Genomic DNA, 27909 nt, shown 5'->3' with positions numbered 1-27909 from the left:
AGTTTAAATCGTTCTCAGGCCACACTTGTAGCTGAATTTGGTAACACTTTTAGGTTAAAAACAACAGATGGATGAAAACATACTTGGCTGATACAATATTTACAACAATAACCGTGTAGCTCATGTAGGTTTCATTTATTTCTCCTCCACAAATAAAGAGAGTTGCTGAATTTCCCCAAAATGTGATTGTAAGGTTTTGAAGCAAATTCTGAATTCTGTCGTCTGTCTTCCATCACCTTTATCACCGTGGACAACAATCCACAACAACAAACATGCAGTTTAACAAACAATTACATAATGACATATTCCAAAAGTGTCTGGTCAGCATGTAAATAATCAGTAAACATTCATCATTACTGACAGCAACAGAGGCTCACAAAGCCCAGTTCTGCTTTGGGCCCTGATGTGTGAAACAGACACAAGCTGTAGGGGGATTGTAGTTCAGAGCCGATTTCTCTCTACTTGAATCATTTAAAGGCTTTTATCTGACTGCTTCTTACTCTAAAATGTGCTCACAGATCCATTAAATGATTTCAGTTGAACATATTCTGCAGTTTGCAAAGGGGAAACAGTTTTCTCTGCAACAGTTTTACATCATAGCTACACACAGAAATAGCTTTGCAGCTTTAAATAAATCATTTAACACATAAAAAATTACTGTCTTGATTAACTATAATAAAGAGAACTTAACTTGTGCGTGTTCTTTCATCTTGTCTGATCTTTTTTTCTCCATGTACCATTGATGTTCTTTTGGTTTTACATTGACAAGATGACTGACAGGAGAACATTTAGCAAGTTAAAGGGCACGTGAGAAATTTGGAATAATGCTTTTTTTCTTGTGCTGGATCACTCCCACAAACAGAACCAATGCTCCCAGAACCAAAGCACAGACTCCACCAGCAATGTAACTCCTGTCAGACCAGCTCAAGGGAGAATCTGCACCAAAACACCAAAAGAAACATATTTAAGCAACATGATCTAAAAAATACTGGAGCACAGTGAGATGATTTAAAAGAAAACAAAACTTGTGTCCTCACCCCATCTGTAAATCTTGGGCTGTTTGAGGGTGGCGTGCTCCACCACACAACTGACCTCATCAAGTCGGTCAGGTGTGAGCTCCAGGAAAGAGTGAACCTGATAGGTCCAGTCTTCATTTGAAAACACCTCACTTAAAGTCACACCCTTGGTCACCTCCTGTCTGTTGCGGAGCCACGTCACCCTGATTAGTTTGGGGTAGAAGTCAAAAGCGCTGCACACGAGCATGGTGTCAGGACCAGAGCTGTGGTCTTCCACTGCATGAAGGCTGATGCTGGGTTCAGCTGCAATCAAAGAATAAATGCTTTCACATTTTTTTTTATTTATCCAGTTCATTTTTATAGGCTACCTTTAACATATAAAAGGAGGGTTGCAAATAAAATCAGATTTTTCCCAAACATTGTAATTACGTGGGAAAGGTTTGTGTTTGTGTGTGGGTGTGATGTTCCATGCTGCAACCGTTTATGGTACAATCGCCTGCTTAATTTCAGTTCTGCTCATCAGAATGCAGCATAACTTCGTACTTTTGTTCATGGAAGACAAGAACGGCAGCGCTCACACGTTTTGTTAACACCTTTTTCTCAGGATAACAGGTGGATTTATCTCTTTGTTTTCTCAAGGTAACAGAATTATTCCAATGCAAGGTCACAGTGAAAGCGAGAAGGGACGAGTTCATGATCCATTAGATAACCAACAACAAGAGACAAACGTTCAGTCAGACTACACTCACTCTCAGGAAGAATTTAAAGACTCAAATCACAAAACGTGCACGTCTTTGGAGTGTAGAAGGAACAAGGGAGAGAATCCATGCATGGTTGGACAACAATGCAAACTCCACAGAGGCCATGCATTACTTTCAGTTCCTCCTGCATGCTTGTGACTCTGCCTAGATATGCCTCATCTGCTGCACAAGCTACGATGGTCAAGGAAAGAACCTCCAAAAAGACCTAAATTATTAGCAAAGGTTTCAGCCACTGACATGTTCCTTCTTCTGCTGCTTGGTTTGGACTCCTGCTGTGACTAAACAGTAAATGAGGTGATATTTGCACTAGTTTTAAATGCACCTGGTCAGCCAGGTTTCATGAAATATCACAGAAATAAAACGAAACATCCAACGTTATTGAACCAAAAGTTTTGTTGCTTTTGATGCCATTGCACACCATGTCTTGTGCTTTCGCTGTTAACAGTTTGCATGTAATCTAACCTATAAAAACATACAAAATGAAATACAATATATAACTGAAGTGCAAGTGAAGTTCTCTCAACATGCAACTCAGGAATGACAAATACAGACTTTTCTAACTCAAACATTGATGCTCCTTATTTTGAATAAGTGGTGTACTAGCTGAGTAGAACTAGCTGAGTTGTGGATAAATGGGTTCAATTAGTCAGTGTTGCTTCTGGTTTACCATTAAAATGATAGCAGTTTTCAAGCAGTACTACATTCATGTCATGTTTATATGTATATTCCTTTTATGTATGTTGTTTGTCTACTATTGGACTGGTTGTACTGGAACAGTTTTGTTGTGCCGGGATGCTGGTTCAATTCTGATGTGACCAAATACTTTGTAATGTCAGATTAAATAGGGAATTTCAGGATTTTTAATCTTTGCATCAGATAAACATGGTTAATAACTGCAGTTTAAAGCTATTTATAATAGACAAACTGACATTAGTTTATGAAGTATTTGCATTTTTACCCATGATTTCTTCTGTGATGTTATACATCAAATCAACGTTGTTGACACATATCAGTATTCTCTCCACTTTTCTCTGTATAACATCGTGCTCGTCTTCATTCAGAGCAGTTGCTGTGATTAATCCAGCTGGAGTTAAGCCCATCCAGTTCCCGACCGTGCTGTTGTACTGCATTGTCAGCTCTTTGTTGAAATACCAGTCAACCAGATACTCCACCTGCTCTGGCTTTCTGGAAGGAACAGCACACCAGAAGTTGGCGAATAGGAAGTAGCCATCTTGATCTGTGGAACCATCTGAAAAGGAAAGTAGCAACATTTATTCTCATATTTGATATTGTGATGCTTTAATGTGCAGATCCTGGTTGATATTATCTGTATATATTGTGTGTATTTCAGGGTGTGTTCATGCTGAAAAGAAAACAAGGATTGTATGTGCAGTGTTTCCTCATTCCTTTGCATTCCTGCATTTTATCACCATGGATACGGTTCGAATAGAACTGTTCAGTTTGCTTGTCTGTGCTCCTCTCTGCTGTAGACTAAAACCTGCAAACAGCACTTAAACTACTTCAGTTTTCATTCAGGTTTTTCCACAGCTGTTGAACTTTTTTCTGTTTTCCCTTTAAACATACAGCTTCACCTAATTCCCTCACTATGGGACAGGTGTGGAATTCTGGGACACCTGGCTTGGCATGCTGAGGGCTGAAACATGAGGTGAAGATTATGACAGAATTTCAGGACTTTTATACACAGATTATGGTCAACAGTTTCAAAGTATGCAATGTACACCAAACAAGGGGTCCAGTTAAATAAATATAATTGGATTAAAGAACATTGTTAGGAAAAATATGGAAGCAGTGTGGTGGAAAATACTCTGGTCTTGAGAAGTTGTAATACATCTAAGAGTCAACTGTCTTCTTACAATGAACATTTTATTATAAACTAATACAAGCACATGCTGGAGCTTGGAGAGAGAACTCTCTCTCTCTGCAGATGCTGAAGTAACACCTGATTATAAACCATGCTTAACTCCTCCTAGTTGCTGGACAGACCACAGAAAACAATCATTCTCTCCTCCAAAGCTAAACTGAGCTCACTAAGCATCAATCACTCACTATATTACTTTATTACCTTTAACCTTTAACCTTTAGACAACTGGTCAACCAAGCAGCTGACAAAAACAGATGCCCTGCAGGAAACTCTTCCTGTCTCAGAGTTCATCAGCGCATTCCAGACAAGGATCATTTGACTTAAAGAAAGCTTTGTGCATAGACACAAAACACAGCAGGATCACAGCAAATCAATGCATATATGTCTAATACTTAATACAAACCAAAACCCATAATAATTTCTCCAACAGCAGATCCACATCACACTCAACTACGAGTCAAGTCTGCAGCACCAAAACTGTTCTTCACGCTGAAGGAGTTGATTAAAGAAGCGTTGAAGCTCCTCTTCTGACAATTTACTGAATACTCAAACAATACTTTGCTTATATTGCAGCTTCTGCTCAGATATTTATGGATTGTTATACAGTCAGTTAGAAATCGTAACAAAAAGTCAAAAAGATGATTTCTGACCACATTCAGCGCCAGTAGCGATATATAGTAGCATGGCATTTCCTTATAATCAGGTACCCAAATATTTTACCTCGACTTGTCCTACCGCATGTACTGTGTGTTCTGTATGTTACTTAAAGAGTCTGAAAAACATCTTAGCATAAAATCAAACTACTGGCTGCAGTTGTCATTAACAAACAGGTCAAAAGTCAACCTCTCCATTGGTATGGGCTTGCATTGGTGCCTGTGGGCAGCTTCCATAACTATGAAAACTCCATCATTGCAAAAAAGTACAACAAGGTTTTAGAGCAACATCTTCTCCCATCCAGACGTCTCTTTCTGGGAAAGCCTTGCAGATTTCAGCAAGGTGATGCTAAACCACGTACTGCATCCATCACAACAGCAGGGATTCACAGGGGAAGAGTTCAGACCATTTGCCAATAGAAAACATGTGGAGCATCACAAAACCAAAAATCCAGCCATGATACAAAAGTTCGGGAATGTTGAGCAGGGATAATCCTGCATGGGACCAGCTGGAACGTCTTCCTGTCCTGAAACTAATCACTTCCCAGGTGTTTACAGAGAGAGGGAATACTGCATCATGGTAAAGACCACATTGTACCAACTTTTGGAAATGTGTTGCTATCATAAAATGATATAGTTCCTTGAATGGACTGTTGTTTCTGGAAAATTAAAATGAAGTTCCTCGTTATTGGAGGAGCTTCTTGTTTGAAACAAGTGCAGGGAATCTTGATCCTTGTTATAAAATATCTGTTCCACCATTACTGCACCAAACAAAATTTCTCACCTGTGCCTCTAATTTGCTCTTTGAGGCCTGTCAGTGTTCTTGGAAGAAGAGCCAGATAAAAAAAATTTAGACTCCTAATTTGTGAGTTTACTTTAAGATCATATGGGAATCTCAAATAAAAAAAAATGTGTTGTTTAATTTCAACTTAATAATTGGTATATAAAAAAAACAACATTGAGATATTCCAAAACTTTAATTCTGAGATAATAAGAGAATGTATGTTTTTAAATGAAAGGATTTGGTTCATATTTACAGCACATTAAACAGTCTGATCTCTACAACCTGTGATTGTAAACATCTGGTGGGAAGCAGATGTGGCAACTGTTTGTAACACCAGTTCAGCCCAGAGTCTCTAAAAAAGCTGTTTTTCATTCAGATGACCAGAAATAAGAATGAGGATGTAACATTCACACCTTATGAACATGAACTTCTCACTTCTCAGAGATGTTTTTGGTTTTGAACCAAGATCTCTGCTCCACCAAAAGAGCAGCAGAGGTGAACTGAATTACAGCTGTGGTTTGTTTAAAACATTACAACATACATAAATCAGTAGACGTAACAGATTGTCCTCTCAGAACAAAAAATAATACAGAGTAGAAGTATTAAAAAAAAAAGAAAGAAAGTATTCTTTGTTGCATCTTGAATTGGACTTAGTCGGAGCTGATATTTATTTTATAAACTTTTGGCAGTTCAAGTTATGCTATTGCATTATTTCTTTCATTTTGACAAGATATTAAAAACTGGATGCATATTCTTGATGTTAGTATTTTATCTGCATCTGTTTACATGGAGAACAAAAAAACTCAAAACAAAACGATGCAGTACCGCATCTCCACGAACATGAAACACATCCATCAAAACAAGTTCTTCTTAATACAGCAAAAAAGCAAACATATTGTTTTCTTTTTCACATTCAATAGGCAACAAATACATTTAGTAGAACATGCCACCATGTGGATTTTCCTGTGAACCATTCAGTAAATGGTGATTGTCATATTTGAGACAAGGATCAATAAATATACAGCTACATTGTTTGGAACATTTGATTTATTTAAAGCAAATAACTGTGGAAATAATCCTGTATCTGGGTAAAAAGTTAATATGTGTTGTAGTAATATTACTTACCCACCATAGAGGTAAATAAAAGATGTAAAAACAGTCGGTACTTGCAGCTCATCATGGTGAAACCAAAGCGAGACAAACTTGATGCGGAAGTATCAGTCCACTGGTGTGCAGCTGACAAACAACTCTGTCCTTTCAGCTCCAGCAACTTGTATGCTTTCACCCTGACCTTAAACTGTTGAATTTACTGGTGACCACAGCTACTTCTCTAAAAACTGCCCTTGTAGATAATCTGTTATGAACACTGACATAACATGGAAATAATTTTGAGACACACCTCAGCTTAATGTTGAGTATTTCTCCACTGACTACTCTTTCTGGATCTCAGCTACTTTATGTTGACTTCAGATATTTTCCTTTCAAACTGAAACTTTCATTCACAGGTTCAGTAAGTCCAGGTCCTAAGTTACACTCTTGTGTGTAACAGCACACTGCAAAGAACACCAACAGCAATGTGAAAGCAGCAGGCGACATCGGTTCCTCTTTTTCTTTCTTAAACCACAAAGACACAAAAGAGGTCCTGAACCCTCCTCTGTCTTTTCTTTCTTTTTTCTTTTTTTTTTTTTTTGTTTTCTACTCTGTGGTGGTAGAAAATGCTTCTGTGAATATGTAAATGTGAAGCTTTTTTGTGTTTTCTGTTAGACCTGTGTTTCATAAATGTTTTCCACAAATAAATAAACTGATGAAAGTAAGTGGGGGAATTTGAATCGCAACAGAGTTGCTGCAGATTTGTTGGCTGCAAATCCATGATGAGAATCTCTTGTTCCACCACATCCCGAAGGTGCTCTGTTGGACTGAGATCCGGTGTCTGTGGAGGTCATTGGAGCACTGAACTCATGTCATGTTCAGGAAAGAAGTTGAAGATGATTTAAGCTTATAAATAGATGGACATAGTTAGCAACAATATTCAGGGAGGCTGTGATGATGTGACGTTGGTGTTAAGTGCCCAAACTCTGCAAAGAAATACACCATCAGCTTGAACCGTTCATACAAGTTCATGCTTTCAGGCTGTTTTCTCTAAATTCTGATCCTGCACTGAAAATGAGTTGGCACATATTTCCATCCATGTTTTGAAGAATCTTTCTGAATTGTATACTCAATTTCCTGATTTTAGCCAACAGGACGGCATCTGGCATGCTTTACTTTTTGTAGCAAGGCGCAAACTATCTATTTATTATTCATAATCTCACTTTTTATGAAGTATTTGCTCTTCCAAGCGTGTACCTTGAAATTTCGTCAATGTGCAATTCCTATTCATTTCCACCAGATGTCCGTATTGGCCCTTCAAACAGAAGCTTAGCTATATTCATGCTTTTTCTCAGCTTTCCAAATATTATAAAGTCTTCATTTTGATATTACAGTTTTGTGAAAGAAGGACATTCACACAGAAACAGTCTTATTTTGAATAATTTCACTTTTTTAGGTCAGTGCACATTTGGTCACTTCTGTCCTTCATTTCTTCTTATAGATTTGTGCAGTGACGTCTACTTGACAGTCACATTGCTGTGCTCTAGCTGTGGTGTGAGGAAGGAAAAGATTAAAGTACAGGAAATCAGAATGAACAACCTGGGACTGAACAATATACTGAAATATTGTTGAAGTAAATTAAATGTTTTATTTGGTTTCATCACAATACAGCAGAATTTAAGTGAATGGTTACATTTTTCCAAATATCCAAAACCAGTTGGATTTACTCATCAGCTATGTTCAATTTCTTTTTTTTTTTTTTTTTTTTGCATTAAGGATAATTTAAAGAAAATGTATGAATCACCTTTGACTGGTCCATTTTAATAAATTTGACCCATGAGCTTCAGTTGTACATGATATTAATTATTGTCCTTGACTTTTGTTTCCATAATCATTCTTGTGTGACTTTACCATTTTAATTTGGTATTAATGGGAAGATAAACTCGAGATCTAATGTATTTTGGGGGAAGTGATGGGTTTATATTATTTATTGGTGTCCTGCAAGCGCCATGCCTTGTTATTGTTTTGTTGTTGTACATCCAGCTAAAACATCATTTTGTCTTCTATCCGTGTTTTGTATCTGCTTTTTTTCTGATGTTTTGATAGGATGTCATACTTAATTAAGGAATTGGCCTCAAGAAAACCACCAAAAGAATTGTGGATTTGTCTCCAGCACATCCATAATAACAATCCCCATTCCACCACATCCCCAAGCTGTTCTTTTGGATTGAGATCAGGTGACTGTGGAGGCCATTGGCGTACAGTAAACTCTCTCTCTCTCTCATGTTTGAGCAACTAGTTGGAGATCATTTGAGCTTTTTCACATGGTGCATTATCCTGCTGGAAGCAGTCATCAAAAGATACTACACTGTGGTCATAAAGGGATGAACATGGGTTAGCAACAATACTCTGGTAGGTTGCGGGGTTTGAACTATGCCATGCAGGTATTAGGGTCTCCAAATTGTGCCAAGAAAATTTCTCCCACACAACCTTGAATCACTGATACAAGGTAGGATAGATCCTGAATGAAATAAAGACTGGTACCCAATGTAGTCTCTTTCTGCTACAGTGTTCAGATTTGGTATTCTGCAATCAGGGGTTATTTGATTTCTTGTTTTTTCTCCAACCAGTCTGCCCATTCTCCTCTGACCTTTAGTTTTCAGCTCCTGCTTATTGGATATATCTCTTTTCAGACAGTTTTCTCTGAACCCTAATAATGATTTGGTGTGAAAATCCCAAAAGATCAACAGTTTTTGAGATACTCAGAATTTGCCGACATCTGCAATTTTTATCATTCTATATTTAATCCTAAAAGTAGATTTTATTACCTATACTCAGTTACCACCAGTTGTAGCCCAAGTTTGTTTTTTCTTGAGGTATTTGGGCCACATTTGGACTACATCTGTTGGACTACAGAAGTTGACATTTACACTACCTGTTGGGGGTCGTTTTGATTTTCACTATCAGTTTAGAGAAATCACAAAAAAAGGGAAAAAATGTTAACAATAAAACATGCAATTCATAACAGGCATTGTATGATTTGGCCTGTCAATGAGAACCCATGTCAAAGCTGGTTTATGAAATTTGCTCCACATCTGTCTCATTCAACAGTGGCCAATAGCCTGGTTGGAGCCCAGATGTGTTCACTTTGTGGGGTAGGGTAAACACACCTTGTCAGTGAGGTTCCCTGTGTGTTATCAAGTGTGTATCTTTACGTCAGTGCACTTGGTACTTTAACCTCCTCCCCTGCAGCAGCTGTTTGTTCCAGAAACTCACAAACTTTGAGGTTGAGATTGACGCTGGATGATGCACTTTCGTCTGTTTTTGTTCGGCGGCTGCTGTCACACCAGCAACACGGGTGATGGTTGTCATGTAGAAGATGATCACATGTGTTAGTGTTAGTGATGACTGTGAGAGTCAGTACACTCCAATTCACACATCATTATTTTTCCAGTGGCCTATCCAGCAAACAATCAAACAACACTGCTGTTGTTAACAGTAACCTGTAAAATTCCTTTATTTAGTGCATCCAGGTAAAGATTGCCAGTTGTCTTTTGGAAAGCATTGCTGCTTGATTTTAACAAATTGGCACTTCAAGTTGCCACTGGTATAAAGATTACAAAAAAGTAAAAAAATAAATCTGCATACAACTTGCAACTGGTTTCATCCCATTGTATCACAAGGTCGCATGAAGCTGACAAATTATTTATTTAAAATGAAAAGTAATTTATTTTAACATGGTTTCTTCCCTTTATCATTTACTATTAGTTGCTATCCTATTCTTTTATAGATCCTATTTTTTTATAGATATGTTTATTTCATAACTAAATGGTGAGAGACCTTTAGTAAAGATCCAGTTTCTTCGTGTTGTAATCCTCCCCATTCGTCCAGTGACGGCAGCGAGTCCCGATATAGAGGCAGACGAAAAAAGTTGGGAATGTCTCAGTTTTAATGTTTTAACATGCAGAACATTGATAAGATGTATATTGAAGATGATTAAGAGGGGGGTAAGCTCAGTGCTGGCTGAAATATGGGAAGCAGTTTAATTGTGAATGTATGCATTTATACATCGCTAACCAACAGCAGAAAACAGGTGATTGGACTATGTACAAGAAAAGTCTATTATATAGATAGAAATGCAACATGATAATAAATGTGGTTTCATTCTTATCAAAATGTGAATAATTTAATTTATATCCATCTAAAACACTTTGAGTGACATCTTCCTGAATGTCTTCCTGAACACGAGAAGCACAGAAGGACAAACCAGAAACTGGATCCACATGATACAAACACAATTTTAATGTTTCATAAAATGTTCCCTGCATGTAAACAGTTTAATTCAACTGACACAAAACCTGAGGCAATATCATCTAAACCACTGATGATGGCTAGATTGACTCAGGCTTTTTAATCCAAGCAGCTCCAGAGCTCATCCAGAGACAGAATGTAATGCAAATTCCCTGTTTGAGCTGTCAATTCTGTTTTGAGACCAGAACGCTGATCTATGGGGCCAATTCTTTGTCGAACCAAACCAGAACCTCTTATATCTTTGGCTGGGAGCAGTGTTTTGGAGATAAAGTGTTGCATCTAGTCTGCTTAACTTTAGAGCAAAATAATAGGAAAGTGAGCTATGACATGAAATAAAAAAATACCCTGTTATTGGTATAGGTGCTAGTAATCTAGGTCATGATACAGCACCAGTCCTTAACTGGTTTACAGGTTCAGATTAGCTGTTAAGATAATTGTTATGCTCGGTGGTGTAGTGGTTCCTGAAGAAGTGGGTATACTACTGATTTTTTTGCCCTTTTCTTAAAAACAGAATAAAGTGCCCCCCCCCAAAAAAAACAGTTTCAGAAAAAGTGACATATAAGACTACTTTATTTAGTTTACCCCAAAAACCAATCAGTATGTTTTCTCATTGTCACATAATTTCTGCTCTACTATTTAACAGAGGAAGAATTATGAAATGACTTAGCCAATACCGGCACACAGACTAGTGAGAGACAGGCTTATAGACTTATATACATATATCTTTATTATATCTACGTTCAGGCTAGAGTTACCACAGCTGATGGCTAGCTGCACTAGTGTAGCATAGGAAACCTTAGCTGAGCTGCTGGCTGATGTAGGTACATGTGTTTAGAAGTGGATATTCTTCATGTTGACTGAAAAAGAAGAGGGTATACTCAGTATACCTGTGTATACTTTGACTGCACCCCTGGTTATGCTTTTTTTAACAAGTAAAACCAAAGATAAATCTCAATCTCAAATTCTTACACTATTTGTGTTGCTTTGTTTTATTCTAAGTCTTTTGAGACTACAAGTCTGCAGCTGAGTTTTACACCTCTGAGAAGAAGATGAAACATCACATCCATGTGCAATCAGTCACTATGTTGAAGTGTTTACAAGGTGGAATTCATTCAGTTTGTTCTGAACTTATCCTGCAGCAATGCAGCACAAATGCTTGAATCTGTTTAAAGACCTTTGAGTTTTCAAATAAAAGATTTTAAACTCATTTTCTGTCCGTAGGTAATTTACTCCTCCTCTGTTATTGACATCTTCGTCTTCACTGAAACCTGCTCTTTATTCCTTTGATTGCTGAGAAGTGACATATAGAATTATCTGTAGATAAGGCAGAGTCCATAAAACTGCCACCTGCAATGAAACTGGTTTCATTAGAATAAACAACACTTCAAACCTTTGTACATATAGGCTGTTTGTCACCTGACAGAAAAGCTTCACCCGTCATTAAAGTTTTTTCAAAACTCAATTTTGTTTTACCATTCAGAGCTACCATACACATGAAAAGCATAATTCACCATGACATCTAGTAAAATGATTCATGACCACCTCCATGATACTGGATAGTCTTCTTTCATTGTGCTGCTCTAGCATTGCCAGCAAACCTCTGACAAACTGAAATATATTCATAATTTATGGGTAAATCATGTGTTTTCATGTCTTTTTGCTAGTAGGAAGAGTTGGTTTAACCAAAAAATAATTCTCACTATTCGATGGCTCTAGTTTATCTCATAATATAAAAGATGGTGAAAACGCAAAAGACTTAGTTAGCTCATTTTCTATGCTTATTTTTTCTTTTTTCCTTGCAGATTGCTTTTAAAAAAAACAAATTTGAACAATACATCTATATTTTCCCAAACACATGAATGACAAGAAATGATTACATCACTTATAACATTTCCGTGGGTCCACACAGTAAAGTGAGGCAGCAAGTTGTTTACAAGTAGGCAGTATTTACAGCGTCAGCTTTTATTATTTGATTTGATGCTGCATTTCAATAGACATTATAAATTAAACCATCAGCTATTGAATCAATCAGGGGAAGAATGGAAACGATCCCAGAAATCAGCCTGGAAATGTCATGACCTTATTTAACGTATTTTTGCTGCATTACTTAGATACTCACACAGCACACATAATATTATCAGCTGTTGAACAAGTTGTATTGATGTTAAGGTGCTATGCTATCTGTGTGTTTCTTTAAACCCCAGAAAGTTCATAAATAGGTCAAGCGGCGATGGGACCCGCAAACAAAGACATGAGCACACAAACGTGCGAAGGGTCGTTCAGGATGAGGTGATCTGCAGTTCAAATTATTGCTTCATATCAGTTTTAATTTGTAAAGAAAAACTATAATTTCCCTGCTTGCCCATGTGTCATATTAGATATTTTGTTCTGAATATCCACAATCTATGATGGCAGCGATCATCTCCTGTTCCTGTAAAGCTGTAACTTGTTGACACATGAGATATTTTGACCATTTTTCCCCCATCAGAAACCAAAATGTTATTTTAGCTCCATATCTGCTGCATTCCCACTGAGATCTGAGGTTCAGAGTAGATTAGAGGTAAAATAAAATTAAACTTTTAGTTTACCCACACTGAGACTTCATGAAAACCAGGAACTCCACATCAGCTGCACTGATTATAAATTGTCAAATATCCACCTTCACGGGGTTTTGCATGTGTTTATTTGTACTTTATTTCTTTAACTTATATCTGAAACTTTCTGATGTTAACAATTTTATTGCTTTAACTTTTCTCTTTTTTATCAAAAGTTGAGCCACTGAAGCATCTGTTGCCAGCCATAGAGGTCCTGCAGATGTCACAACTAAATTACAAAAGTAGAATTTAAAGATATATTGACTACAGCATTTTGTCATTCAGAGGGAGGAGATCCGCTTCAAGACAAAGTCCAAAAGCGTTTGTGTTAGTTCAGTGGAGTTCACATATATTTCAGTAAAATTGCATTTTCTATTTAAATGTGTGACATTGACTTGTGTAATATCTGCCTAAAAACCAAAAGTGCAAATAAATCTGATAAAAAAAAAAAAGCAAAGAATATAAAACAACCATGCGATCACAGTGCACAGAAACATCAATAGATGCCACATATCGTCTGTGGCTGTTATTTATTACACCTGGTGTGTCTTTCTGTGGCCAAACATGGTAATTATACACAATAAACTTCAAGTTACCAAAACCAACAAATGGCTCCTACAGATGGAAAGAGTTAACCAATCAGCAATGCCAACCTCTATAAATGGACTCCTCTGCACTTACTGCCTTTCTTGTCATATATGACCACTCAAAAAGCGTTTACAATGTCACGTTCACCCACTCACACACACATTCATACAGCACTTCTCAAGTATACTGCTGTGTAGTATACTCTGGTATAGGGCTTGTCTAACATGCACATTTATACTCCCACGGACACGCTGAGATGCAATGTGGGGTTCCGTGTCTTGCCCAAGGACAATTAACAAAAAGTTATCTAAAAGAAGATTCTACTATCCGTTTCATTTGACCATTTTTTTAGGAGATGGAAATGTCTCCCGTTGAGCCATTTTTAGTCTTTAGTTCTGAGGACCCCCCTTCTCTTACAGACTCTGGCTTCTATGAGACAACTTCACATTCTGACATGAACATCTGATAGCATGAAACCCAAATTAGCTGTTTTCTTAATGGAGCGTTCATTGGACCAGATCATGTTGTGAACAGGAGCATTTAGCTTAGTGATGTGTCGATAATGCAGATAGCTGGACAGGAGCCTGTCTGCAGCTTGGCACAGCTGGCTGTCGCAGCTTTTGTTTGCATAAGGTGATTAAATCTGTTTGATTTGTGTTGCTAACGAGGCTCCAGCTGCAACCACCCCTCAGCTGAGTGCAACACATTAAAATCATATATAATTTATTTCTCGTTTGTTGAAAATCGTTTATCTCACATACGATTGATTTCGGCTATTTCTGCCTGAGGTGTATATCACTATATTATAGTTATGATGTATTTTTGGTTTGAAATACAATTTATGAATGTTATCCACAGTGTTGGATAATCAAGCTAAATTACTCAGGATACTTTTACTTGTTGGTCTGAAAAATTACTCTAAATTTCTGGCTTAATCTGTGGTGCCAGGACACCAGATGACTACTAGGATGGATGTTTAGCTTGTTCCTAGAGACACATGTTGAAGGAGCAAAGTCTTAACAAAGCTACTGAGATTGCTTGGTCCGAGAGTTGGTTTGATGCGGCGCTTCGCATTGATTGACTTCCACTCAGATCACTTGATTTCACATTCGTCAATCTTTATTTCTTTTGCAAATAATCTTGTGGCATACACACGTCTACTCGCTCATGCTGCTGGATTTGTTTCTATTTCTTAAGGGTATCGCTTTTAGATATGGTTAATAAAGTTTTTGCAGTTCTCATACTTTTACATTTGTCCTCCACTAGTTTACTGACAATGCTGAGATTTGACGGGTCTTCAGCAAATAGCCTTTCACAATAATCTTGTCACTGCCAAAAAAAATGTTTTCTGGCTTCAAAACTGTACAATCTCTAGTTTATATTTATTTCTTGTTTTATTGAAACAATAAAGAAACTGGAACAAATTGTGTGTTTGTGACAGGCTTTGAGTTACTAAAGACCAAATGAAGTTCTACAATGAATTGTTTGCTATCTGCTGACATAACACTTGATCACCTGTTGAATTAGGAGTCAGATTTATGCATAAATGATTTATAAGCCTGCGTTTAGCCTGAACAAACAGAGAAACACTTGGTCCTGGAAATGGTCAAGTAAGGACTGGGGGGAAAAAAGAGTGAAAATGCAGAAATCAAAGTGATTTTCCAAAACGTTGCCTGCAGTTTTAATTAACCAATTTCCAATACTACTTTTATTTATCTATCATGAAATATTTAACTAGCATTATATAGCTATTCAACCTGCTCTGATGTCCTGTAGTCCAACTCCATTGTCACGTACAGTAAGGTTAATAATTCCAGACCTTTAATAGCGGCGATTCAACAGGTTTTCCAAGTATTGCTGCTTCAACACACCTGAATTAAATGAAATGGATCTAACAATCTTGTCATGTTAAACTTGCTGGAAAATCTGCTAAATTGTGGATCTTGTGGGACCGCGATGAGTAACCGTGTTGTGCAAGGTAAAGTGAACACAGAGAAAAAATGAATGGGCAATCAAAGTTATGTGACCATTGCTGTGATAACTGGGAATAATTTTCCAGTAAACTTAGCTTTTTGTGAATACATCTTTTTTTTCTAATGCAACATTCAGGAACTTTTTCTTTCAGCAGATGCTGACTGAATGCTGGACTTACTTTTTTTTTTAGGTTGACAAGAAAACTAATATTTATTGACAAGATTGCTCATTCCTTAACTATTGGATGTGTACATAAGCACTTATTGATAATGTAGTAAGTTCAATGTATCAGCTCCAAAAGTGACGTGTCAGTCCCTCAAAGAGTCAAAACAAAAGGCCCGTTCTGACCTTACATCAGTCTAATTTCTGCTTCTTAAATTAAGACACAAGTTAAATTTTAATCCTGCCCTATAAATTGTTAACCTGGTAGTTAAACTGCCATTATAGGAAACAAAATTGTTTATTAAAATAATTAGAAACACAAACAAAATAAGAAAAATATTCACGCAATTCAATTGAATGTAATTTTTAATTAAAGGAGTAATGATTTATAGTTACAGATGTCTCCAAGAATGACGTCTTTTACTATTTTTTTGTTTCAGGTGAAGAAGCCTCTGACTGAACACATTTCATTACTGTGCAGTGTTGTCCATATGTTTTGCTTTTAATCTTCTTTAAGAATTATACTATTCTTCTGGGAAATATCTCAAACATGCATTTAAAACATCTTTGGTATCTAATTAAGTTTAAAAATAAATTTATGACCCAGACATTTTGTCCAAATCTGTTCAGAGTCATGAAAGACTGCAGACCTGGACAGGTCGCTAGGCATCACAGTGATGCCTAGCAAATTTAATGAGCACTAGCGCACATTAAATTGCTCTTTTATTGCCAACATGAGTTTGAAATTAACCAATTTATTTGTGAACTTTTGTTTATTTCTCCTGCATTCAGATCTTGAGTTTGATGTCTTTAAAGCTGATCAAAAAAAGACACTTTGAAGTCAGCTTGAGTAGCTGGGAGGTGTGTTCCTATATGAAGTTATTTTTAGGTCCCACAGCACAACAAAAAAGGATAAATAAAAAGAAAGATGTTTATTCCATAAAAAAAATAGCTTATTGGTGAGTGAAATTTCATAGGTTCGTACTGGGTAAATAAACGACAAGTAAATAGAAAGATATCTATTTTATTTTAAAAAAAACTAAAACAAATAGATTATCGGTGACTGAAACTTCAGAAGTTCGTACTGCGTAAATAAACGATAATTAAGGGATTGTAAAGGAAAGAGTTACCCATTTGTTTGCATGTAGGTGTCAGCTTAGAAGAGCAATGTCATAAATATCTAAACAAACTAAGATTCTGACAAGTGAACAAAAAAACAGTGTTAACTGTCTTTGCCTTTGTTTTTATTAAAATCAGGCCAATCAAAACCGAGTAGAATAGATTAGAACAGAATAGAGCTTTTTTTTCATTATTATTACACCATAAGAAAAATAGCATTTAGCCACTTATCTTTAGCAACATAAGTTTCAAAAGCATTGAAAAAGGAGTTGAGATTTAAACAAAATGACTGAAGTGAAACTCGCAGCACGCCACTGGAAGAAAAGCCCAACTTGCCAAAAGGTTATCATAAGGCACGCTTCGGTTGTTCTGCTTTCTTTTTCTGCTTGCAGATTTACAGGAAATATTTCAGAATTCATGTGATCCAGTGACAGCCACGTGACACTATCTCAATCATCTGATGACATGTGAGTATGCCTCATTAAAGAAACTGAGATCAGTCAGATGAACACAGGAATAAAGACTAAGTTCAGATTCCTGTGTCACACTTTAGCCATGCAGGATTCTTGCTAAGTTATTATTCCTGAACGCACTGGATGAGGTTATATCTTGGACAATTAAAGAAAAAAAAGCACCAGTTTACCTTATTAACAAAAACGACCAACTACAAGTATCTGTCATTATGTAAAAGAATTGTATTGTAAAATTCAACTGGAATAAATGGTAGCATATGTGGATGTCTTTAAAGTTTAGCAGACAGGTTACAGATCTTCCGAGTGCTTCACTTTTATGACTGCTGGCAGGTTATTATGCAATTGAGGCCCAGTTCATAAAACACTAAAGCTGTGGGTGTTGTGCAACTTTCATTCTTTTCTAACCATTCATCTTCTTGTACAGTACTCAGTCTCAGTACCCTGTGAAGTTAGGCTTCACAAGGTACGCTTCATCTGTCTGCTCACAACATCCAACCTTTACCACTGAAAAAAAAGAAAAAAGGGCAAAAGTTTATGTTTAGAGACAACATCTGTTCTAAAAGTGGCAGTGCATTTTTTGGAAAATCAGTAATTTCAGCAAAAATAAGAAAATGAGGTGCATCTTCCAATTGTTCCAAACTAGAGTATGTACACAATCCTAAACTCTTACTGCTGGAACATTTCATAATCCGATGAGCATCATTTCAGTTCTGCAGCTAAACGTCCTCTAGATGCCAAAGTATTAACAGCTACAGTTGTGGCCACACTTGATTTTTTTCTAACCATTTTAAGTCATTAAACTCAAAAGAAGACTTTGAAATTTCCCTCAGTTGTGAAGACATAATGTACAGGATATTTTCATCTACTGGCTTTTCGGTATGGATCAAAATGTTAGCAAAGAGAGAAACGAATGAAATACAAAAAGAAAATTAAAACCGCAAGCGGTGATATAGGCCCTCGCACCATGGCGCCGCTCGGCATAATGCCACCGCCTTGGGGGGGTACGCCAAATTTGGTGAGTTTTCGAGCACGTTCAGGCCTCCAAAAAAGCACGCGAAGTGTCCGAATAAAAATAATAAACACTGCAAATACAAAAGGCCTTCGCACCGCCAAGGTGCTCGGGCCTAATTAAAACCGCAAGCGGTGATATAGGCCCTCGCACCATGGCGCCACTCGGCATAATGCCACCGCCTCCCCTGGCAACATCCTTCCCATGCCTCTCTCAACCTAAAGTGCAGCCAGACTGCACTTCAGGCCATTTAGACCTTATGAACGGTCACTTCCTGTCACCAAGGGGCGGGGCTAATTTATAATCTAATTATTGACATACAGAAATGTGAAGGATATGACTGGCATCATCTGTAGCAAATTTGGTGCAGGTTGGTTGTTTTTTGTGGGAGTTATGTCAGTTTTCCTTTTCATTGCATCACATCTGCTTTGCTGCCCCGCCTCTCCTAAACGATATCCCCTATTAAAAGAAATAGCACAACTTTTAATCACACATGCCTCTTGAGCATCCTGACTCATTTGGGTTAAAGTTGGACAAAATTCTTAGGACAAGTTCCTCAAAATGCATGGCAAAGAAAATGACAGAAATGACCCCAAAAATGGCACCCTTTTCAAAATGGCCGACTTCCTGTTGGATTTAGCCCATATGTCCAAGAGACTTTTTTGAAGGTACTGGGAGGGTCTACAAGTTTCCCGAATCATATCCATGTCAGTCAATGTAGTGGGCGGGGCTGATTAATTAAAATATTGTAGGGGGCGCTATGGAGCCATTTACTATCTTCTCCACTATATTTTAATTTTACTCTATTAAGGGCATAACTTTCATGACTCATGGCAAGTATGGTGAAGATCAAAGGTTTCATGGCTTTGTTACAGGTACTTCCTGGTTCATGATATCAGACACTTCTTGTTGCCAAGGGGTGGGGCTAATTCATAGTCCCATTATTGCATTGCAGATTTTGTTCATCATGGGACTGGCATCAAATGTGTCGATTCCTGTGCTGATATGTTGTTTTATGTGGGAGTTTTAGCAATAAGTCATTGTTAATGAGACATAAAACTTTGAGGGCCCGCCCCTCCTAAACTAAATCTTCTATTAGAAGAAATAACACAACTTTACATCACACATGCCTCCTGAGCATCCTGTGCAAGTTGGGTGTCAGTTGGACAATATCCCTAGGAGGAGTTGTTTAAAATGCATGGCAAAGAAATGACCCCAAAAATGGCACCTTTTTCAAAATGGCCGACTTCCTGTTGAATTTAGCCCATATGTCCAAGAGACTTTTTTGAAGGTACTGGCAGGTTCTCCAACTGTGCTGAATTTTATCCATGTCGATCAATGTAGTGGGCGGGGCTGATTGATTGAAATATTGTAGGGGGCGCTATGGAGACATGCTCCATTTATTCCATAATGTTTCAATGGGGCTTAGTTCAGGGCCTTACTGTCATCAGTCATGGCAAGTTTGATGGCGGTCCAAGGTTCCATGGCTTGGTCACAGGTACTTCCTGTTTCATGGCGTTGGACCGCCATTCGCCATGTCCCGTTTAGCGTAGCAACTTGAGGTTTTTATTGTGGCATCATGAATGGGTTTGACATGTTTTGGAGGAGGCTCAAGTGTTTTGGACCATTTGCTTAGAAGCATGACCCTCAAACGTGGAAAAAACCACTTCCTGTTGTAAGTGGGCGGGGCTTAGGTCTACACCAGCAATGGTCACATTAATCTGTTCAGGACTGATCCCTTATTAATCCCTATAAGTTTTAGGGTGATCAGATCAAAATTGAGAATTTTATAGTGATTTATGATGTCACGCCGCCGCATGGAACTTCGCCATGGCATCACGGGCACGCCGTGCAGCGTAGAGCAACGTCCTTTACCAGATCTCTTCACCAACATGTTTTGTGATGCCTGAGTGAATTTGGGCCATGTGGTGTCCACCAAGCCAGAGTTATGGGTGTGTGAGCAAAAAACAACACTTTTGACCTCCAGGGGGCGTGGCTATTTCATAATCAAAATATTGACATATAGAACTCTGTAGGAGGGGACTGCCATCATATCTAGCAAATTTGGTGCAGAAATGTTGCTTTATGTGGGAGTTATATCCGTTTAATTTTTCATGGCGAGACATCAAACTTTGAGGCCCCGCCCCTCGTAAACTAAGTCTCCTATTAGAAGAAATAACACAACATTTAATCACACATGCCTCCTGAACATCCTGAGCAATTTGTGGCTCAGTGGGATAAAAGCTCTAGGACGAGTTCGTTAAAATGCGAGGTGCTAAAACGCCAAAATATTGACTTTGACCTAAAATGGCCGCCTTCCTGTCGACATTTCACCATGACATTAAGAGGATTTTTTGTTTGTCCTGTCATGTAGATCATGTGTATGAATTTTCATAAAGATTAACGACATGCAGTGGCGGGGCACCTAAAATAGGTGGCGCTCTCGTTCAGTTTCGCCCAAACATTCTGGAGCACCTCAAAATATCAAATTTTTCGTATTCCCTTGGGGGGGTACGCCAAATTTGGTGAGTTTTCGAGCACGTTCAGGCCTCCAAAAAAGCACGCGAAGTGTCCGAATAAAAATAAGAAACGCTACAATTACAATAGGCCTTCGCACCGCCAAGGTGCTCGGGCCTAATAATCAGTAAATGTGCAGCCAGCTAACAGTTCATTGCAGACAGCATGAAAAGCTAATGCACCCCAGCTTCATTGTAACTCGGCCAAGTTTTCAATGTAAATCTGCAGTTTGAACAGCCCACTTCATACTAGTGGTGCAACTGGCTCTGGCACCGTTTGAGTTCAACAACTACAAATCAGCAGCAAGAATCAGAACTTTTAGCAGTAAAAACTAAATGTACAGAAGTACATGCAGGCGCGCACACGCACAAGCCTCATCCCAGCTGACCTTTGACCAAACAGGGACAAGCCCCCGGCAGTCGGCCAATCCAAAGGAAGGCAGCCAAAATCCTGCCTGCGTCACACTGCAGCCTGACGAGGGCGAACCCTGCACTTACATCATTCTCTGATCCAGGCCAAAGTTCAACAAAGTTCTGCAACTCCGGCAAGAGGGCAGGAGGTCACCGATAACAGGATCATTCTTCTTTAGCTTAAATTAAACCTCTGATTATCTAAATTGGTCTGAAAGGGTTAAAAAAAAAAAAAAGTATAAATATTTGGGGAAAAAGTAGCAAGAAAAAAAATAGTAAAAATGATACAAATACAATTTTCTACAAAACTTAAAAAAACAAAAAACAAAACTTACTAAATTATGCATTTATGTGCATCTTCTGATGACTTTAATCCAGATAATATATATTTTTAAAATTAAATACATATTTGACTTGGATTTTATTCCTACCAACAATGTGTTTTACAATCTCTTTGCATCACACTCTGAGGTTTAAGGCAGTTATCAGCAGTCAGTCGGCATCAGAAGGGACCGGTTACGCGAAGGCAGCATTACGTCCTGCTGCTGATTAATGATTAACCCAAAGCCTGTAACAGCCTGTCTTTTTCATATCTGCTAGAAACGACAGGGCCATGCATACACACCCCCTCACGCACTCTCACCCCTCCTCCTCCTCTTCCCTCCTGTGGGGCATCCCAGAGTATAAAAAGGGAGAAACCTCCAAAGCAGAGACAACTGATCAAGAGTCTTCATCTCTCTTGAACACAGCAACAGAGACACCTCAGCTGATGAGACCAAGCTAACGGCTCTTTGCTTCAAGCAATCCACTGAAGGTAACATGATGCTCTTTATTTTTTCTGACTGTGGTGTGTGTGGAAGGATGAAAACTGTTTTGTGTAGGGATGCTGATGCAAAAACTCTGTCTGTCTGAACGTTTTTTTTAAATCTGCTGCAAACATTGATGCTTTCAGAACTTGTTTGTGTAAAGCTAACTTTTAATTTTGCCTTCCTTCTGCACATCTTTACCTCTTTCATACTTTATCTCCTTCTCTTCCTCGACATCATTCCATCCAACTTGCTGTGTCCTGCTCATTTTTGACTTCTCCCCCATTTCTTCTTCATCACTCCCTCTTTTACTTGCCACATTCTTACTAACTTTTCTCCTCCTGGTTGTTATGTAACACTCCTCTCACCCTCCTCTTTTTTTCTTTCTTACCTCCAGATTTCCTCTCGCCTTTTCTCTCTCAGTCTATCAACCTCCCGTCTCTCTAGACTCCTTCACCATGCCTCCTCAGATCCAGTCCCAGAACCAGAGCGGTCCCAGGATCCTGCAGGGCGACATCGGCTCCCTCAGCCCGGCCATCAGGGAGTTTGTAGAAGCCAATGTGACTCTCTGCCAGCCCGAGTCCATCCACATCTGTGATGGCTCTGATGAGGAGAACCGTGCCATCCTGATCCAGCTGGAGGAGCAGGGGATGATCAAGAAACTCACCAAATATGAGAACTGGTAGGTTGATTCCAGATGTTTGCAGGGTGGCAGGTAAGAAATAGAAGATCTTAGAAGATTTTAGGGGAGTTAAATTTAGTTTATAGTGTGATAAGAGCCACAAAAACAAAAATGGAAAGGTTTAATCAGGACAGCTGACAACCATATGGTTTGTGTTTTTGCAGCTAAGGTGAGGTGGGCAGATTGCCCAGTGATGCTATTGTTAAGGGCAGTTTACATCACTCAGTCGTCAGCAGCTGTTTAGATAAAAACATACCTGGACAACAGCGAACTCTGTCAAACCAGAAAGTCTAGCTAGTTGAGTCACAGCACAAATGTTTACCAGCAGTTCCCAGACAGCTTAAAACTAAAGATAAATACTGAACATTTTGTCTGTTCACCCTACAGCAAAATCTGGAGATGGCATCACAGACATGTGTAACTCAGCTAGAAGCAAATTTAAACTCTGATCTCATTTTAATTCATCATTTTCCACCATCCTTTCCCCTTGTTCTTCTTCCTCCTTCTCTACCTCCTTCTAATGCAGCTGGTTAGCAAGAACCGATCCGAGGGATGTGGCTCGCGTGGAGAGCAAAACAGTGATAGTTACCCGGGATCAGAAGGACACTGTGCCAACGCCACTCGAAGGTGGAGTCAGCCAGCTGGGACGCTGGATGTCCCCGGAAGAATTTGACAAAGCCATGACTCAACGTTTCCCCGGCTGCATGAAAGGTACCAGTACAGTTGCTTATTAGGAATCCAGGGGTCTATTTTTCTGATTGCTTCTTAACGACCAACAAAACTGTAAACATCTCTGTTTTCCTTTTGGTCCTGTCTTCAGGTCGCACCATGTATGTGATTCCTTTCAGCATGGGTCCAGTGGGTTCCCCTCTCTCTAAGATTGGAGTGGAGCTGACTGACTCTCCTTACGTGGTGGCCAGTATGAGGGTGATGACACGCATGGGGAAGGCTGTGCTGTCTGCTCTTGGAAACGGCGAGTTTGTGCGCTGTCTGCACTCTGTCGGCTGTCCTCTACCTCTGAAAAGTATGTCTCCAAAAATATCTTTTACATTTATACAACATTGTTCTGCTTAAAAATTTCTTAGGTTGCAGCTGCTTCATTCTGGTTTTTGCACCTTTCAGAGCCCCTGGTAAATAACTGGCCCTGCAACCCTGAGCTAACACTGATCGCCCACATCCCAGACCGCAGACAGATTGTCTCATTCGGCAGCGGCTACGGAGGAAACTCCTTGTTGGGAAAGAAGTGCTTTGCTCTCCGCATTGCATCACGGATCGCCAAGGAGGAGGGCTGGTTGGCTGAGCATATGCTGGTAAGGAAAGGAAATAGTTCGACAAAAAATAGTGGTTGTCCGCCACCTTACCCAAAGGTCACACACACCTAGTACTTTACCATGACGCTAAGTCTTTTTTTAAAATCAGATCTTGGGCATCACCAACCCTGCTGGGCAGAAGAAATACATGGCAGCAGCTTTTCCAAGTGCCTGTGGGAAGACCAACCTGGCAATGCTCAACCCCACGCTGCCTGGCTGGAAGGTTGAGTGTGTAGGAGACGATATAGCCTGGATGAAGTTTGATAACAAAGGTGAGAGGCTTTTTAATATCATCAAGTGGCCTTAGGTAATGTTAAAAGTGCAAAAAAGTGTGACATCAGTTTTTGTTTTCCTCCTTTCTCCTCGGTTCTAGGCAACCTACGTGCCATCAACCCTGAGAATGGCTTTTTCGGCGTTGCACCTGGAACTTCAGCTAAAACCAACCCCAACGCTATGGCGACTATTGTCAAGAACACTATCTTCACAAATGTAGCAGAGACCAGCGATGGTGGTGTGTACTGGGAGGGAATGGACCAGTCGCTCCCTGAGGGAGTCACCATCACATCCTGGAAGAACAAACCCTGGAGATCAGAGGATGGTAAGAGACTTCCACTCAGCAGCTCACTGAAAACTGTAGCTAAGGGATAAGAATCTTGATGTAGTTACCCAACACAACACATATTTGAAGTAGTAACTAAAATGCAAATGGAAAACCATGCTATGAGTATGAGTATCAAACAAGTGAAATTGCCATCCTGTCTTTCTGTCTTTGTAGGTGAACCTTGTGCTCATCCCAATTCTCGTTTCTGTACGCCGGCCGGACAGTGTCCCATAATTGACCCACAGTGGGAATCCCCAGAAGGGGTCCCTATTGAGGCTATCATCTTCGGAGGACGCAGACCTGAAGGTGAGTTTCGGAAAAAATAGTGTGGAAACACACAGACTTGTAATGCAGAAGTTTTAAGAAGGAGACTAAAACACGTGAACTACTGTGTTTAATTTCAGGTGTCCCTCTGGTGTATGAAGCCTTCAGCTGGCAGCATGGAGTGTTTGTTGGAGCAGCGATGAGGTCAGAGGCCACTGCTGCGGCTGAACACAGAGGTCAGTATCTGAGCAAGGAGATCCGATCTAGTTACTCCCAGAGTCTGACTACAACGATACTCACTCTTTCTTTCTTTCTGCCTCGCTTATCCAGGCAAGGTAATCATGAATGACCCCTTCGCCATGCGCCCCTTCTTCGGCTACAACTTTGGACAGTATCTCTCTCACTGGCTCAGCATGGCCGACCGCCCTGGTGCCAAGCTCCCCAAGATCTTCCACGTCAACTGGTTCCGCAAGAGCCCCACCGCCGGTTTCCTCTGGCCCGGATTTGGTGACAACATCCGTGTTCTGGACTGGATGTTTAGGCGGGTGAACGGTGAGGCCGGCGCCATGCCCTCAGCAGTGGGTTACCTGCCCTGCTCTGACTCCCTAAACCTCCAAGGCCTGCAGGGGCAGGTAGATCTGGAGGAGCTGTTCTCCTTAGATCAAGAATTCTGGCAGAGGGAGGTGGAGGATGTGAGGAAGTATTTCACCACTCAGGTGAACAACGACCTGCCCAACGAGGTGGCCCGCCAGCTGGACCTCCTGCAGCAGCGAGTGAAGCAGATGTGAAGAGGAAGGAGTCACAGTTTAGTTTATTTTCTGAATGGACATGATGGTGATTATTGTTCAGCTTGACTGTAATTTCAAATGTGTCAATTTAATTTGATGCAAATGAAATTCTTGAAGGAGACATATAGTAATCCTATGACAAGTCAAAAACTAGAATGAATCTTTAATGTTAGATTAAACCAAAGCATTCCTGATTTCCCACCTTTTCCTTTTCTTCAAATCATTCCCTCTTTAGCTTACAGAAGTTAAAGGTCACCAATGCTTACTTCCATCCTGTCCTATGCTGTTATAGAAGCGCTGTTTTGCCTTGTTGGAATGTATTGTCCAGGTCTGTGTCTTAAAGCTATTTAAACATAACTTATTATAAATGCACATCATAGTTACGTTTCGGCTGAGGTCTATGTTGTACAGAATGAGTCCAAGTTCGCTCAGCTCCCCCGGACAGACAACGGGGCAATGTTTTCTGTTTCTTGTGACTGTTTGTTGCTTTAATTTATTTTTATACTATGTTATTGTCTATTGTTCCGTTTTGTTGTAATTTCAAACTCTCGAAAAGAGAGACGACAATAAATACATTTCAAGCAATTTATGAATCTGTTTAATTTTTTTAGCGATCTTTCTTGTTATTCTCCAACTCATACTGGGATAAGTTAATGAACTGCAATGTTTTACCGCAGGTGGATATAAAGCCAGAACAATTCATTCACTTAGAGCCTGATAGAAGCACATACTCATTATAAAAGTGATTAATGGCAGAAATTCCTGCTACTGCTAATGGCTCAAACCTTTAGAAGTAATACCAAATATAAACAACTGAAAAAAAGCCAGACAAAAAGGTAAAAAGAAGAGCATCTTGTAATACTAAAACCAAGAGAAAAAATACTTAATTTTACCTTGAGTAGTACAAAGGCCTATCATTATCTTTATTTGGTATTTAGTGGAAGACAGATTATAGGTGAATAAGTGACTTTGAGAACAGAAAATGGGGCCAAAATGGCCACTACGAAGGTCTCGTCTGAACTTTTTTTAAAACATCTCTAATTCAGTTCTGCTGTTCAGCTCCCATAATTGGTCTTAGCAGAGATACTTTTTACATGTTGTACTGTGATCTGATATATATATATATATATATATATATATATATATATATATATATATATATATATATTGCTACAACTGCATCAGTCCAAAGGGATGTTCATATTCAGTCTGAAAGGGTTTTTTTCTTTTTCTTTTTCATGAGCCCACAGCTATTTCATTATGCATTGCACTTTTATAATTTATTTTTAGTGGTTAAAACATAAACTGAAGAATATGCTATATTCCTATTTTCATTCATTTTCTAAACCGATTTATCCAATTCAGGGTTGCGGGGAAGCTAGAGCCTAACCCAGCTGTGCTCTGGCCGAAAGGCAGGGTACACCCTGCACATCACACTCCATCGCAGTCCTATTTTTAAGTTTTTATTTATTAATCCCACATTTCACATTTCTACACTGGAATCCTGACCTTCCTGAGAGATTAGTACCCGGAGTACCAGCACACACATCAAAAACAAGTGGCCTATACAAGCAACAAAAAAGTGGAAATCTACACTACTATGGGACAAGACCACATGTTTTTGTTCCACACCTTGAGGCAGCTGTTGTGTAAGGAGGTAATCGTGGCGACAGTAGTTAATCATCACTAACCCGTTTTTGATTCTTTAGTGTCCTTAAAGCTCATACCTGGTCTGTGTTGTAATGTTGTATCTATCTATCTAGTCTGTGGGACTAACTATTTATGACCACATTAGGCTGGAACTGTGCAGTCACCCACTTTTCTGCCAGTTGGCAATCCACAAAATAAAAGCAGACAAGGACTGCATCACAGCAGAAACAAGCTGCTTGTCATTTAAGGAGGCTGGGTTCTTGGACAGTCTCTCAAACTGGCCAAATGAATCTCGCCACATCGTCATCAGGCCTCAAGACCAGCAGTAAATCACCTACACACAGCATTTCTTATAACACAAACTTTTTTAAAAGTACAAAAATGAATTTTATGATCCTTTCCAGTGAGCTAGCTAACATTTGCCAGCCGACTTATTATCTTCTTTATTGAATATTGTGTTTTCTTC

General features: G+C 39.1%; 2 protein-coding genes across 2 annotated transcripts; one reads left to right on the top strand and one right to left on the bottom strand.

Annotated features, from left to right (window-relative positions):
* Nucleotides 1–796: 796 nt before the first annotated feature.
* On the bottom strand, nucleotides 797–22434 carry LOC306757022 (rano class II histocompatibility antigen, A beta chain-like; the record flags this gene model as incomplete). Its single annotated transcript, XM_079241986.1, has 4 exons — nucleotides 797–936; nucleotides 1038–1319; nucleotides 2736–3026; nucleotides 22350–22434. 4 exons carry the CDS (start codon nucleotides 22432–22434, stop codon nucleotides 797–799), a joined length of 798 nt encoding a protein of 265 aa, XP_079098112.1.
* A 172-nt stretch (nucleotides 22435–22606) lies between these two features.
* pck1 (phosphoenolpyruvate carboxykinase 1 (soluble)) lies at nucleotides 22607–25793 on the top strand (the record flags this gene model as incomplete). Its single annotated transcript, XM_079242806.1, has 9 exons — nucleotides 22607–22830; nucleotides 23357–23541; nucleotides 23651–23854; nucleotides 23953–24140; nucleotides 24250–24412; nucleotides 24514–24738; nucleotides 24916–25047; nucleotides 25146–25241; nucleotides 25336–25793. 9 exons carry the CDS (start codon nucleotides 22607–22609, stop codon nucleotides 25791–25793), a joined length of 1875 nt encoding a protein of 624 aa, XP_079098932.1.
* Between the last annotated feature and the right edge of the window lie 2116 nt (nucleotides 25794–27909).

The sequence above is a fragment of the Telmatherina bonti genome (assembly GCF_933228915.1).
Source record: "Telmatherina bonti genome assembly, chromosome: 6".
Classification (NCBI taxonomy): Eukaryota; Metazoa; Chordata; class Actinopteri; order Atheriniformes; family Telmatherinidae; genus Telmatherina; species Telmatherina bonti.
The sequence above is the reverse complement of the archived record's forward strand: the minus strand, read 5'-3'. Positions and strand labels throughout refer to the sequence as shown.